Raw genomic sequence first — 15,335 nt, forward strand, 5'->3', positions numbered from 1 at the left:
GTTTCTGTAAATTTTTGAACGGTTCAAATCATGCGTTACAGTATTAGAAGAAACATTTTCGAAATCTAACATTTGTTCCAATTTTAGCAGTCTAAATCGTGGAAAGAACACTTTTATCTCCTCCAATTTAATAGAATTTCTTTGTTTTATCTGAAATGAGAAAACGAACATTGAGGGGGGGAATTTCATTTTACAATAAATACAATTTAAATAAACTCATTATTTTTTAAATATCTATATATTTTATTACATTTGGTTTCGAAACTCTGATTTTCATAAATATAAAGTTATTTTTGAATATTCCAGTTTCTTCTTGAATAATGTATGAGATGATGTTTCTAAGTCGTAAAAATTTTATATTGAGAACAAATTCAAACAAGGTTCTATTGAATTCATTATTAGAACCAAATTAACTTCACGTTATTAACTTGTGTCCATTTAGTCCAACAGATAAGTGAATTATATTAAAACTATGCAATCCTAATGTAACGTACATAGAAAGTTCAACCTAATGTAACGTACATAACGGAAAGTTACAACATAATGTAACGTACAAAACGGAAAGTTACAGAAACTTGTATTACAAATTGGGAATGATACTTTTGTCCTTTTGGGAAAATAACTTTTGTATGTTCTAATGACCGCATAACCTTTTTATTAAAAGAACTGTTATTTCCATATGAAACCAAAGGAGGAAAGAGTATAACGTACGAAACACAATATTCGTTTATTCTTATGAAATGAGAATCATATTCATAATAATTGTTAACGGTAGCTTATAAATGCGAACAAATAAGGAGTGTATTTCCAAAACATGCTAAATCCAAAAATGTCCGATTTTGAATTGAGTATGAAAGAGTATACTATGGAATCTCTTACGTTAAATTTTGTAATTATTTTTTGTCAAAATACATTATTTTCTGTAGTAAATTATGTTCGAAATATCACTTGCCATAGTGTTTCAATGTAAAAAGTTATGTAAAAAGTTTTCTGCCCTTTCTGAACAATTCTACCAAACGGATTTAGCATGTTTTGGAAACTCACACCTCAATTAGCAATAACAACTCATAATTTAATAAATTCATTAGATAATTGATTGAAAGTCGACGTTTTGCAAAATTTAAGTTCATACCACTACACGAAATTTAGATTGCAGTTGTTCTTGATATTAAATTGGTTTATTCTTTTAATAGGATTTCAAATTCGTTCAAGAAATTATTCTTGCCTGTAAGTGGAAAGTATTATTATTCTCGTTTTATTATTATACGAAAACAGTCTTCAGTATGTAAGCATTTAGGTGTTATTTAAATATTTCAACTTAACTCACTACCAGCACTGCCAGCACCGTCTGGTCAATGTGAGCCGTCATCCATCTTTTCTCTGACCACTGCTTAACTTCATTAATGTCGTGAGAACCCGATAACTGGTACTCCAGAGCGGTCAGGGCATTGGTATTTACATATTTAGATTTAGTTAATAAATTTTTCTGTGGTTATAATGCTGGGATATTATAGTCCCGCCTAGCACCAGAAGCATGAGACAAAATATGGAAGAGATTATTTCACTGAAGAAAAATCAAAAGAGGTATATGAAGATGACAATAACAGAAGTTTCTTAGTGTTCAAAGAAGAAACCCAGATGTTGACAACATTTTTTTCAAAGCTTAATGAACTTGGACAGCAGCATGTATCCCTTTCTCCGGAAAAAGGAACTTGTGTGTGCACATGTAAATGCAAAACTTTATTGTTGAGTCTGCCAAACCAAATGATTTTCTTATAATAGCAGTAATCATTGACGAAGCAACAATGCTACATAGACAATGAGATGTGTATGATTGACATATCCCATAAGTGCTGAATCAGCCCTTCCAGCTGATGTCATAACTATTTTATAAAGTATTAGTATGAAAATAGTAAATGTATTGAAAGCCACCCTAAACTTGACACTGAAGGTACCGTCCAGGATGCAGTGAACGTTCACTAGGAGCGAGGATGTTTGATTTTCTTAACAAATTAATTCTTTTGTTAAGGAAATCAAATCCAAAGATTTCCAAAGACGGAAGCAAAATACTGGAGCTAATTTTATAATAATACAAGTGGATTTTGCAGAAAAGTGTAGCACACACTATAACAACCCACACTATAATACTATAGCACAAAATAAAACTCAGACAGCTTATTGAAATCATGATCAGATCAGTTCACTCTTCTGTTCAGCCTCGTTAGGAGAAAATTATATTTTTCGATCATTTGTAGTTGTCAATGATTGTAAATGTTGTGTCCAAATAAGTGTATGGACTTGCTTTAAAAAGTATTAACGAACTTATTAAAGATGTCCTTCCTCTGCAAACTATAACTGTCTTCAAGTATTCGTATAGCACAATATAAAAACAAATACATACTTTCAACCTCATGTTTTATTGAAAATAAGTTTTTACATAGGCAATGAAAAGTAGATTTGTTTTGCTGCTTCCTATGAAAAAAGGAGCTGTCGATGCAATGTGAGGTCTGAGTTAACATACTAAGTTGAATTAAGTCAGGTGAATGTGTAATTAATTCAATTTAATTCACAGCAAATAAGTTGGAAGGTGAGCACAAGCATTAAAATTATTGTACTAACAGAATACATTATGGAAGGTAGAGGCTCTCCGGGACAGAGGGACGAAAGTACAGGCAATTTAGAACTTACATTATAATTACTATATTCTTGAAGAAAATGAGCATAGCATCATTGTTTCATGTACTATGCTTCAGTAAAGGAGATAAGATATTTGTTTAACCCGGATAAGCAATGACATGACAATTGTGACGTACCATTTCTTCAACTAATAAGAATTTAGCCCGCACAAATAGAGCGTGCAGCATGTATTTACTAGCTTTCAGAACATATTGATGTGTTTGAGAGACCATAGATTATAAGATTATGTGTTCAAGTCAAATAATCCATTTTTCGCCATTAAAATCTTATGTTCATGATTACTTATGTTCTGATTATGTACTGTGTAACGTACGTAACAGAAGGGAAAAATACTTTAATATATAAAATTAATTTCCTAAACCTATCGTACTAAATTCACGATCGTACTCTTATTCACCTAGGACAATTTTTTGGATTCATTATATTACATAATTCAGAGATTTCCGTTACAGATGATCAATCTCTAATATTATTTCTAATTTCTATTACGTACACTCATGTCCAAAATTATTGTCGCATGTCTATAAATATGTTTTTTCTAGGAGTATAATTTGATAACGAATCCGACCGGTATTTCTTATAATGTTAGTATGTGTATAATCGGCAAAGACATGTATGTGGCAAATTTCATGTCAAAAGAGCAATAAATAAGACAATAAAACAAAAATAGAACTTTTTTGTCCATTTAGCAACATTTTGTTTTACTCATTCTAATTTTCGTATTTATAATTCTTTTTCTATGAAATTTACCACAAAATATACATTTCCCGATTATACACATAGTACCAGTATTAAAAGTGCCCTGCAAAATCATTATTAAATTATATTCTTACAAGAAGACAGTTATAGATATGCGACAATCATTTTGGACATGAGTGTACATAACAACCTTTCTAATAACATTCTTGAAATTTCTTGCATTTATTCAACATATTAATACATTAGCGGTTCGTAGGAAGACAATAATATGTCACACTTTCTGACTGTAAAGAGGAAAAGAAAATTCAACATTCCCACGCAATACAATGTAATGCAAACAAGTTTTCTCTGCCATCTGCAGGTTCATTTCCGAAATTAAACTACCTAGATATTGTTGTGTGGTTCGATCTCAATCTATTCCACCTAATAACTCAATTTCACCGGAAGTAGCGCCTACCATTGTACATACATAGTACTTTCTTTCACAAAGTTTGTTCTTGAGTTTGACAAATTTAATCCAGGACCCAGACCATGATAATCTTAATGTACATGACGTAAAACATCATGTAAGGTGATTTCAAGGAAAAGAGTATTTTATAATCCCAATCACCAAATTTTGTTCCTAAATTTAGGAATAGATGCTTTGGATCAGGTTACACTTAATTTTCAGATACATTTATAGACTTATGCATTCACAGAAGACTTCAACTAAAACATTTAAAACCAAGAAAATCACCCTTTCAAAATCATGTATACCAAATGCAGTTCCAAAATTTCTGAAGAGGATCTTAGTTAGACCAGATACGTGCAGAACACTTAAATTTTCAAATATACAGAAATACCTCTTAATGCTTGAAAACCAAGAAAAAGTTCCTCCAAATTCATACCTAACATAACTCGGTTCCTATCTTTTGAGAGATTACCTTCAACCAGAACCATAACCATTATGAGCTTGATCTAACTCTTATAGCTTGTCATAAAACAACATCTAAGATAGTTGCAAACAAGAAAAAAGGTTAAATAAGATGAATTCTTTCAGTTTAAGGTCTCACGATTATGATCTTTAGGCTAATGGAAACGGATTATTAAGACAAGTGAATGATGATGAAAGAATTGATGGAAAGATATTGTAGAAGGAAAGAGATTGTGGGACCACACCGACAAAACCCGCGGACAGGATGTTGTCCACCACAAACCCGCTTGGCCGGGAATCGAACCAGGGGCCTTACGCACCAAAGGTAAGCGCTCTAACACTGAGCCACCATGACCCGGGTTCGATTCCCGGCGGGAGCTCATGTGGTTCGGATTCCACGTTAATCAGTAGGTCCACGTCTCATATAGCCTCGCTGCTAAACGGGACGTTAAACTCAAAATCAACTCAACTCAACTCAACTGAGCCACCATGCTATCCCAAGCAAGAAAAGCGCTTAATACTAAAATTATATGTACTAAAATTTGGTTTCTAAATTTTAGATGATGATAGCATGGACCAGGTGACGTTTATTTTTCAAATATACTCATAGAAACATCCAAGGGATCATAAACCTATGTATTATTATACAATAATAAATCGTACTTTGTACGTATTGTTGGCGTATACTTGATTTTTTTTTTTTTTTTTTTTTTGTAAGGGAAGGGATGCCTTAGTCCGTGTATATGTGATAGATACCTAACTTTCAAATACATTTCAGGACCTACACATTTGCACGATTCAATGTATCATTCATCACATCTTTATTACTGTAGTAAATCGTATGTTGTACGTACTATGTAAACGTATTGATAATGTATAGCAAAACAGATTTTAAAAGGTGTACCTTAAGATGATTACTGTAATCGAATTCGGTTCCTAAACGTGTTTCGTTTGGGATACCAAGTGCACATACTAATCTGGATCTTTCGACAAACACACAAACAAGTTACACAAATATACATAATATGCGCGTTTCTCGGATGCTAAGCGGCTAGGAGACTCATGTCCAATATGTGTGAGCTTCGTTCGAGTTCCGATTTTGGCACGTTCGGACATTTATATGGTTCTTCAATGTTATTTTCTGTTTCTGCACATTATTCTCACTTTTTTTCATTGTTTGTGTTTACGTTTATCTTGAAATAACGTTTTGCATCGTAAAAAACAAATTATACTAGTGATAAGTGAAACTAGTGATAGGAGTGGAACTCGAATCACCTAGTTGCCAGTCATATACGTTACCCCTGCTCCATGCTTAATAGTAAAACCTTTTTTGCCTTAGACACTTGTCTTGCCATGTTCTGTACAGTATTGCGACATTGTCTTTTATTTACCCGGCCCTAACGCCGAAACATGGCCTCAGAAATTAGAGGTCATTATACATTTTCTCTTCTCTTTACCTGTAGCGTTACCTTTCGCTGGTCTGGATGCAGGTTTTAGACCACCTGATTTTATTTTGTATATTAAGAACATATCAAATAATCGCATTTCTGTAGTTTCAAATACGATATTTTACTTGCACTGAAATCGAAAATAATAGGTGTAATAATCTTTGTAACATATTGATTATGCGCTAATGTATTGTAGTAATATTGTTATAAATAATACTAAATACTAACTGAACTATTGTTTTGCAGGTTGTGGAAAAAATCGTTTTGGATTTGACTGCAAAGGTCTCTGTTCATTAACAAGATTTGGATGTAAAGGCATGTACTTGTGCACAAATAGGTATGGATGTGTCTGTGGACCAGGAATCGATGGAGTATTATGCCACAAAGGTACAGTAAAATCAGTTTAAATATATTAAAGATATTAACAAGCATATACACGCGCCCTTTTCAGCATAATTTAAAAATAGTTGTATTTTAAAAATAGTAATAATTGCTAATGCACTTTGTGCAATAATAGCCTTTAATGAAAACTTTCGCTGGTTTGGGGGAAATCGAATGTTATTTAATGTTCTGTATAATTCAAGTATTACTTAATATTCTGTATAATACAAGTATTTACAATAATAACTTATTTTTGAATTTCAGATTGTCCAAATGGCAAATACGGTTACAATTGTAGGGGATCATGTGGATATTGCGCGAACTCTACGTGTGATAAGTACACGGGAATTTGTGCTCGTGGATGTCAACGTGGATATTATCCACCATTGTGCCAAGAACGTAAGAATGTTTTTGTTTGCTTTATGAACACTATAAGTATTATTCATTCAATTATAAGCCCTGAAGTTGACAGCTAGCTGTTGAAAGACTTTCGTGTCACCTTTTTCTGCTTTATTGAGTAAGAACCAAGTTCAAAGCAATGCTTGCAAATTAAAAACTGATGTTGGTATGACTTTAGTCGTCAGGGGAGTATATAAGTCGGTCGAAGTAATATTCTAAAACACTTCATTAAGATATGCTTTGCACTCATTACGTGTGTGTTTAGTTTGTGTTCCTTCCTAACCAGTTTTCTCCAATACTGTAAGATAGAATAAGTCATTTTTTTTTTAATTGAAGGGTACACTTGAATAATGATCTAAGTCCATATTTTTTGCGAATTTGAGCTGTTATTACCATTGTATAAAACCATTGTATATTGGTATTACATATAGTAAACTGTGTATTTCGAGAACGTGACCAATGTACCAGAAATTTAGCTTTGGAAGGATCGTATACTTTGGAAAAACGATCAAAGTCCACAAGTCCATCGAAAACGATCGAAGTCCTCAGTTCCATAGTACCACTGATTCAATGCAAAGACGAGTTGAGTTCGTGTGTCTGTACGTTTCATTGTGTGTTTTCGTGTTTGTGTGTATATCATAGTATCACAGCATAACATTGGTACACCTTTGTTTTGTCAGTTGACTCCTGTTCTGCTAGCGTATAATATCGAGTACTGTGCCTTGCAATGGACAACTTTAGTTCGGCTGAACAGTCCGCACCGAGCCCAGTGGGAAGAAAACTAAAGCATATGGGCGGATACATCAAAACGGATTTGAGTCATGAGTCACATCACTGGAGTTGATTGCACGAAGTTTGATGGTGAAGTCCGGATGAAATTTGCTCCATGTTGTGGCATTAGTGCACGCAAGTTGTATTAAATACTGTTAGTGACTTGCACATACAACGTATTCTGCGATTCCTGCCCAAAGTAGAATGAGAACTACACAATATTCCGATTGTTTCACTTTTTGGTCCACACAACGGGGTGGTTTCAGAGTATTCAGATTACATTTCCAGTAAGGAGCCATTCATACTTAGAATGTGACAAAAACATGGGCATAATAAATACCCGATCCAAATGTGAAACAGTTAATGACTAACGTGAGGTCACTGAACACGCACAAAAGAACCTTTCATTCTGATAGACTGTAAGCCGGAATTTTTCCGACAATGGACACCAATTTTGGCAAGAAACACAAGAAAAAAGTGTCCGTTCGCACAAAGGACAATCTTACAATTTCTTGTGAAGAACATGGATACACAGGTTCACCTTTGAAAGTCATACTTTGGTCCATATGAAACATACAAAATCATAGAAACTCTCAACTTCGAGAGCTGAAAGCAGATCTATTGCACCCAATAAAGCAGGGACAGCTGATTGGAATTTCCCGTGTAAAATTTGAAGACTTGCAACTCTTGAAGCAATTCTGTGGGCCAGGAGCTCAACTGTACTTCTGTTCGTAGGGAATACGCAAAAAGTCAGGTGGACGAAACAGTGAGTAAGTTTCAGTAAAGACATCCCCACAAACAAGAAACAAGGTGAAATATCTCTATGCATGTATTGTTTATTCAAGAAAGGTTATGTATTTTTTCTCCGTAACTGGTTTTTTTTATATATATTTATAACAGTTAATCATTGTAAACCTAAATGACTGTAGGATTCAATAAAATTATGCATTACTTAAGAACAGTGAAACAGACGTAATAATTGTCGAGAATAATCTGAAAATAGTCCTTACACTTTTAAATCGCTTTTTCTCACAAAGTTTAAAAATGGACTTAGATCGTTATTCCCGTTTACCCTTCAATTAATAGTGGCTGTGGTCGAGATTGCTTTCAAGCAAGGATGACTATATAGGAAGCTAAAAGGAATTCAATCCTGGAAAGTATGAGCTGTATTGAACTGCAATACTCTTCACTATAAATAGAATTAAGGCGCACATAGCTCTAGATATATCGGTACATGGTGACAAGAATTGAACTTGTAATTTTAAGAGATTACATGGTTCGTGGCTCCTACATACCGAAAGAATTAATTTAGAATATCTACCCACTTGTTCGTCTCGATGGGATTTTGTGATCTCTGGTGATAGATAGTAAAATCCAACTTCCTCTCCTCATCACAGATTCGAAATGCCATGACACGACTAATTACGCAAATCTATGCTGTAAGAATTTTATATTTCTAGTCGTATTTTACTGAGCCCAGGGATGTAGTTTTTGATCAAAACAATTTAATAGCTTAAAAGACAAACATTCACAAATGTATTCAGAAAAGTTTAGGAGAGTTTCTAATCATAAACGTTACTAGTTGCTGCACTCGAGTTTTTGGCCCACTCTACGCTACAGATATACTATTTTATGATAATTAAATTGAAATAGTGATATTTTAAAGTTGCTATTAAATCGTCACAAAATGCTAGCGACACTTGTTGGCATCAGGCATGAACATGTCTGCCATGTAAAAATTGAGCAGGACTATTAGATCAAAGAATGGTTGTAGATCCTAACTAACTTTGCATCAAAATCCCGAGATAAATAGGAAGCTACTTTAATTAAGAGCTAAAGGACTCCGGTTTATATCTCTATTAGAACATTTAATTATAATATTGACCCATCGCTGGTACCGGTAGATTAATGTACTATACCGATATTTAGAAGTTTACATGTACTATGATCCTGAAGGAGTTTCGTCTTTATGTAGGAATTATACCATTAATTTTATATTTCTCTAACTTCTTTGTTTTTGTTCTTTCATATCTTCTACTAACTAACTAACTCTATGGCCTATGGAACCCGGAGGTTCAATGCCGCGTTCACAAAAGCTCTCCACTGACTTCTATCCTTAGCTAATTGGATCCAGTTTCTACTTTGTATTCCTATCTCTGCGAGATCCATCTTAATATTGTCCTTCCATCTGCGCCTAGGTCTTCCTAATGATCGTTTTCCGATGGGTCTTCCAGTCAAGACTTTGAAAGCGTTTCTACTTTCTTCCATTCTAGTTACATGACCTGCCCACCTAAGCCTCCTAGACTTGACGACCCTAACAATGTTGAGTAAACCGTATAAATTATGTAGTTCCTCGTTATGAAGTTTCCGCCATTCCCCATTCCCGTTCCTCTTGGGTCCGAATATTCTTCTCAGGATCTTGTTCTCAAATACTTTCAGTCTATGTTCTTCCCTCAGAGTAAGCGACCATGTTTCGCAACCATACATCATATCTTCTACTACATCACTTAAAATACTATTTCTTATCCTAAAATATCATAACATCTTTTTAACTATTTCACGCTATGTTCCTTTGTCCCTATTATTCCCGCTTTTTTCATTTATCATTCCAGTCAGCTGTTTCCATTCTGTTCAACATTTAAATTCCCGAAAACTCAAGTACAATATTTTTGTCATCGTTTCGTAATGTCCACGTTCCGGTTCTCGCGGCTTAGCAACCACAATATAATTTGGTCATTTGAGTTATTTTTGTAAGTCTTTATTCAGTGGCGCATTTCTCATCATTAATACCACAATCATCAATATCACCATTTTCATCACCACAATGGTGAAATGTTTTACCATTTCTCACATTGGTTTTTGTTTATCGTTTACATTTCATTTCTTTATTATTAATATTACCTAGGCATTAGAAACTAGTCACATATTCTAGTTTCTTCGGACAGATTCCGATCATTATCATACTTGAATCATTCCACCCACCATGATTTAATCGTTTCGTATTTATTTTCATCTCAAGTTATTTTTGTAGCTCTTCTGTGTCTTTTCTGATGTCAATCAAATTTTTGGTTTAGATTTCACAATAAATATCATATGAAAAGTAAATGTATGCTAGTTCTTTTAGTTCCTATGTAATTTACCTTACACCAATCAAACATTTCTTCGCTACTCTTCTAAATAGCAAATAATGCCACTGTAAGACAAAAAATTTGTCAAAAATCAATTCCAACTTCACTATCCTATATCATGTCCTGCATTCCATTTCACTGCCAGCCGCCATACATTGTCGACATGGAATTTCCAAAGTAATAACTCTCCACCACCACTCGCTATACGTTGTTGGGATGAAATTCTCAAAATAATATCACTTAACCGCAACTTGCCATACGTTATGACATGAGATTAAGTTAGGATATGCGTCGTTGTCTTATCGACCCTACCTTCTCACAACGGAAATGAAATTCATCAGTTCGCAAGACATCTTTGATTTGTGTGTGTAGTGTTGCATTTTATTGCGTTTCCGCTCCAAATTTGGATTATTTGCTGCTAAGTGCTGTTTGTTTGCCAAGGTAAAGCAAAGCATATCATAATTTAATATACACAACAGAAAGTTGTAAGAAAGAATGAAATAATTTAATGTAATTGTTAGTAATTAAAGTATTAGTGATTGTATTATTACAATTCCTAAAGGAGTAATCAACTCATTTGGTGTACTTATTTCAGATTATTCCAAATTGTCATCGGCTCCAGTTTTAATTTCTGCTGATTACTATGCTTTGAAGATTAGTATTAAACTATCTGAGCATAGGGGAAAGGGCAATCCAACGTATTATCAGATCGAATTCAAGGTAAGAATATATTTTCATCAAGATGATGATGTAGGGTAGATAATTGATGAGCATTCTTTTTAAGTTTCTAGTCATAGAACCGTTGAACTCATTGAATAGTAATTCTAACATTTTAGAAATTTTGTGGATAAATTTAACAATGTTTAAATTACAAAGGAGATTAGAAATGTTACCTACTAGCTACGTAATCAAGAATAACATACAAATAATTTCGTATAATGTTACGAAATACAACATAGTATTTGGTGTTTGTGAACTCCGTCTACAGAAAGAATATCACTAATAAATCTTCTAACACTGTTTGGATTCCCACTTCACATTAGATATGGCACTCATGATCTTCACTGATTGATGTGAAGCAAAATTATCAATCAGACTTTTCCGTTAGGGATGAATGTTCAGAAAATATTATGATAAACTTGTTGAGAGGTGGAATGTTTGCTCACTGTTAAATTTTCAGATAAAAAGTGTTAACGGCAAGAAAAGATCTAATAATGAAAAACAGTTTTAACAATTTACAACTATCACATATATTCATAAGTGTATCTCAGTCTCTAATTTGGTGAGCCGTATCTTGTTTTCACATTTCAACTACGCCTCTAAATGTGCTTATTTTGAAAATCATACCTTGACGCTTCCAAATCATGTAATTGATAATCTCCATATGTCTGTCATACTCAGAATACTTGTAATGTAATATTATTGCAAGACTTTCCCAAGTTACCTATGTTACTACATATTTTGACTGAGTTCTTAGATTTAGTAATTATACAGGGAAGTATAATTTTAAAAAATGTATGGTTATTTGTAAGCCTACAATGATGGTCATATCCATTATATCGTATGGTCAAACTACGCCATTAATTTAATTTCCATCAAATTTTGATTTAGATCTCTGTTGCAGAGAAGTAGAACTTTGATATTTTATTAAAGATAATCTTATTTATATTCATAGCTTTTAATGTTTAATTCCTTCATTTAGCAAAATAGTTTCGGACCCTGGAGTAAGTTAGAACCACATCTAATTGAAAATGGAAATAGAGAAACAATCATAGACATCAAAGGATTATTACCCGGGACGTCGTACAAAATAAGAGCTATTCTAATAGACAAGGACGGTAACTCATATGAAGGAGGTGATATCCCATTTCTTCAAGCTACAACCAAATGTAAAGGTATGGATTCCCTAGCTTATCTCTTGTTAAGTAGAATGTTAGACATGCACGCTATATGTTACTGTATTTAAGTGATTGTTAATTTCATAGGTTTAATGCATAAAAATTTAATATAGAATAAATAGGAGGAGAATAAGTAAAGAAGATGAAGGGGTTGTATACACTTGGGGGTTGAAATAAATGGAATTTAATTTGAATATCGGAAATTTGCATATTTCAATACAAACTTAATGTATCTCCTACACTAATTGCTTAAAATATTGTTATTGAAGGACCTAGATGTTCATTATACTATTTGATCATTATTTGAGTATATTCTTGCTTTTTGTTTTAAATTTTAAACTCTATATTCAGAAAACCAGTTATTATTTTCCAATATTAGTAAGCTACAAACTTGAGCTCCACACTCTTCTTGTATCTTTTGTGATAATTAACGCAAATAATATTTTTCAGGTTTGTGAACTAGATCAGTAGATCCGGTGTGCTTGATGTAGTTACTTAAGAGTTATTAACTCAAACTCACACAACAGTTTATTATTACTACACTGCTCGCGGCATTAAAAAATGCAACATCAAGGAGACTTTTTAAAACATTTTTAGACCTCCACTTCCACCTGCTGTTACCTATATCTTCAGGACTTATTATAGAGCAGACGCTACTGCTTCGTACTCTCTGTTCTCTCTCATTTCTTTTTTTCCTTTATCTCCTCTCTTTTGTTCGATTTATTTCTTTTGGTTAGTTTGAGGCCCTTTTTTCAACACGTTACCTCTAACTTTAAAACGTGATTTTAACATTTATTTTCTTATATTATTTATTTATTTATTTTCCTTTCACAACTCCCTACACCTCATAACAAAAAAAATATATCATTAAATCATAATATTTAGTCTGTCTAGATCTTAGTTAATTATTTGTCATTATCTTACTTTTCATTTAATTATTTAGTCTCTTCTGTATATTCTTTCTTTTTCCTCCAATATCTCCTCTAATCTATATGGGGTTTCTCTGTAATTTAGCTTTTCTCCTTTTTGATGTTCTTCTAGCTCTTCTTATAGTTTCTTTACTAACTTTGATTTTTCACGTATCATAATTTATTTGTTTCATTTAGGTTTTCGTTGGATTTTATTTGCACATATTGCCATATATTTTCACTATTTATAACTCATTATTAAATTAAGAATTTAATTTCATTTTGGTTTCCCATCCGTTTTGCTCATTTCCAGATTATGCTTGTTTCTCCATACTTTCACTACTCACTAAACACTATTGATTATTGATTTACACACACATTAACGCTATTTCACTAAATACACACTAACCTTATACCTTATATATATATATATATATATATATATATATATATATATATATATAAACTTGCTAATAGTTTTTGATCATCATCAGAATTCTAACTGTTTTCTCTTGGAATTCCTTGTGTTTCGTTCGTTTACTTAACTTATTTCTAGAAAATTTAAGTTGTACTATACCTTTCTCCTGTTTTCCTGTGTTTCGATTATGTGCTGTACTACTTTTTCAAGTCTGTCGAGAGTCGGTCTGTTGAAAAGTATATCATTTATGCTTATTTCTCGTAGATTTGTTTCTTTCTTGTTTCATTTCTTCTTTCTTAATTAAAGTCCCACAGTTCCATACCATGTGTTCGGTCTTCAATTTCCCCACAGATACATACATCATTATTTTCTATATTTAGTATTTTTAAATGCGTTTTAAATGGTCCGTATACTAATAAAAATTCCATTGTTTCTTTTTCCATAGGCCCTATTTCCTTTCTTATATCTAATGCAAGTATATACGCTTTAAGTTTAGATTCCGAAAAGCAGATATAGTGCGAAGTCCAAAATTGCAGAATATTACAGCATAGAAAGCAAAACAGCCGCATGAAGGAGAAAAAGTGACGAGTATTACATCTAGTAACAGGAAGCTGAGGTCAGCAAGACGAAAATATGTAGCAGACGAAAGTTGATGTGACGTAAATGTGTGCATACGGCCAATAGATGTCTCACAGTCGAAGATGATAGTCCTTTCAGGAGGTTTTGATCTTTGATCGTGGACATGTAGTGATGTATCGTTAGTGTGGTTTATCATTCCGCGACGTTGGTGTCCATATTGGAAGAAATACGGTCACAGTGCAACACATATGAAATGGATAGCTCCACGAAGGCACTATGAAGCGACACACCGGATTCCAAGGAACGCGCCATACCATAGATCGCGAGAAACGATGGCTTGTGTGTATACCTCTGACGGATCGGACAGCCATATGGCGCGCAGTGACGCAAGCACTGGAGGTTGTTGCACAATGTCAGTATCCTCACGAACAATTCTTCATCGTCTAGTAGACTGAGACATACTTCCAATGGTGTTGGAAACGTCGTGTATGGTAAGACAAATGGAAGGAATTACCGCACCCGTATCTGTGCTACCGTGGCACTAGGCTGATCGACGCCTGCTCTTTGCATCGTTGATTCGGTCCGACACTAGGTGTTATTGTGTTGCATCCTATTGGATTTCGTGTCTGTTCCTGTCTCCTTCGCATTGACGGACATTTGACAAGCGAACAGTATATTGAGGAGGTGTTGGACCTGGTTGTGGTTTCCTTAATGCAGATCTTGCCGTGAATAACATACCAACAAGATAACGTGCGTCTTCATGTTGCACATACTATCCTCTATTTCCTGGCAGGACACAGTGTCCTCTTATTCCCTCTCCCGCTTGTTCCCCCAATCTCTCGCCGATTTAACACTTGTAGTTGATCGGTGCACAACGCCTCTGGCACCTAGAATTCTTTCAGCTACAGTTAATGAATTGTGGTATCATGTCGAAGATGCATTACTTGTTGTGCCTCAGGAGGACATCCAAAGGCTTATCCTCTCGATCTCGTCATGTTACAGCTGTTCTAACTGCCCATGATGGACCCACAGGCTACTGACCATCGCCAGTTGTTTTCTGCTGTAGCCACGTTGCCACGCATCGCACAGAACGATA

The 15,335-nt window shown here is 33.9% G+C and overlaps 1 protein-coding gene across 1 annotated transcript in view; it reads left to right on the top strand.

The window, feature by feature from the left end:
• Positions 1-15,335, top strand: part of LOC145673193 (uncharacterized) — a 222,838-nt gene that overhangs the window by 160,565 nt on the left and 46,938 nt on the right. The window contains exons 12-15 of the mRNA XM_081742661.1: positions 6,004-6,144; positions 6,403-6,537; positions 11,032-11,156; positions 12,139-12,331. Coding sequence (XP_081598787.1) covers positions 6,004-6,144; positions 6,403-6,537; positions 11,032-11,156; positions 12,139-12,331 — 594 coding nt within the window. The remainder of the gene's footprint in view (positions 1-6,003; positions 6,145-6,402; positions 6,538-11,031; positions 11,157-12,138; positions 12,332-15,335) is intronic.

This window comes from Thermobia domestica, chromosome 16, assembly GCF_964235325.1.
Source record: "Thermobia domestica chromosome 16, izTheDome1.hap1.1, whole genome shotgun sequence".
NCBI classification, from domain to species: domain Eukaryota; kingdom Metazoa; phylum Arthropoda; class Insecta; order Zygentoma; family Lepismatidae; genus Thermobia; species Thermobia domestica.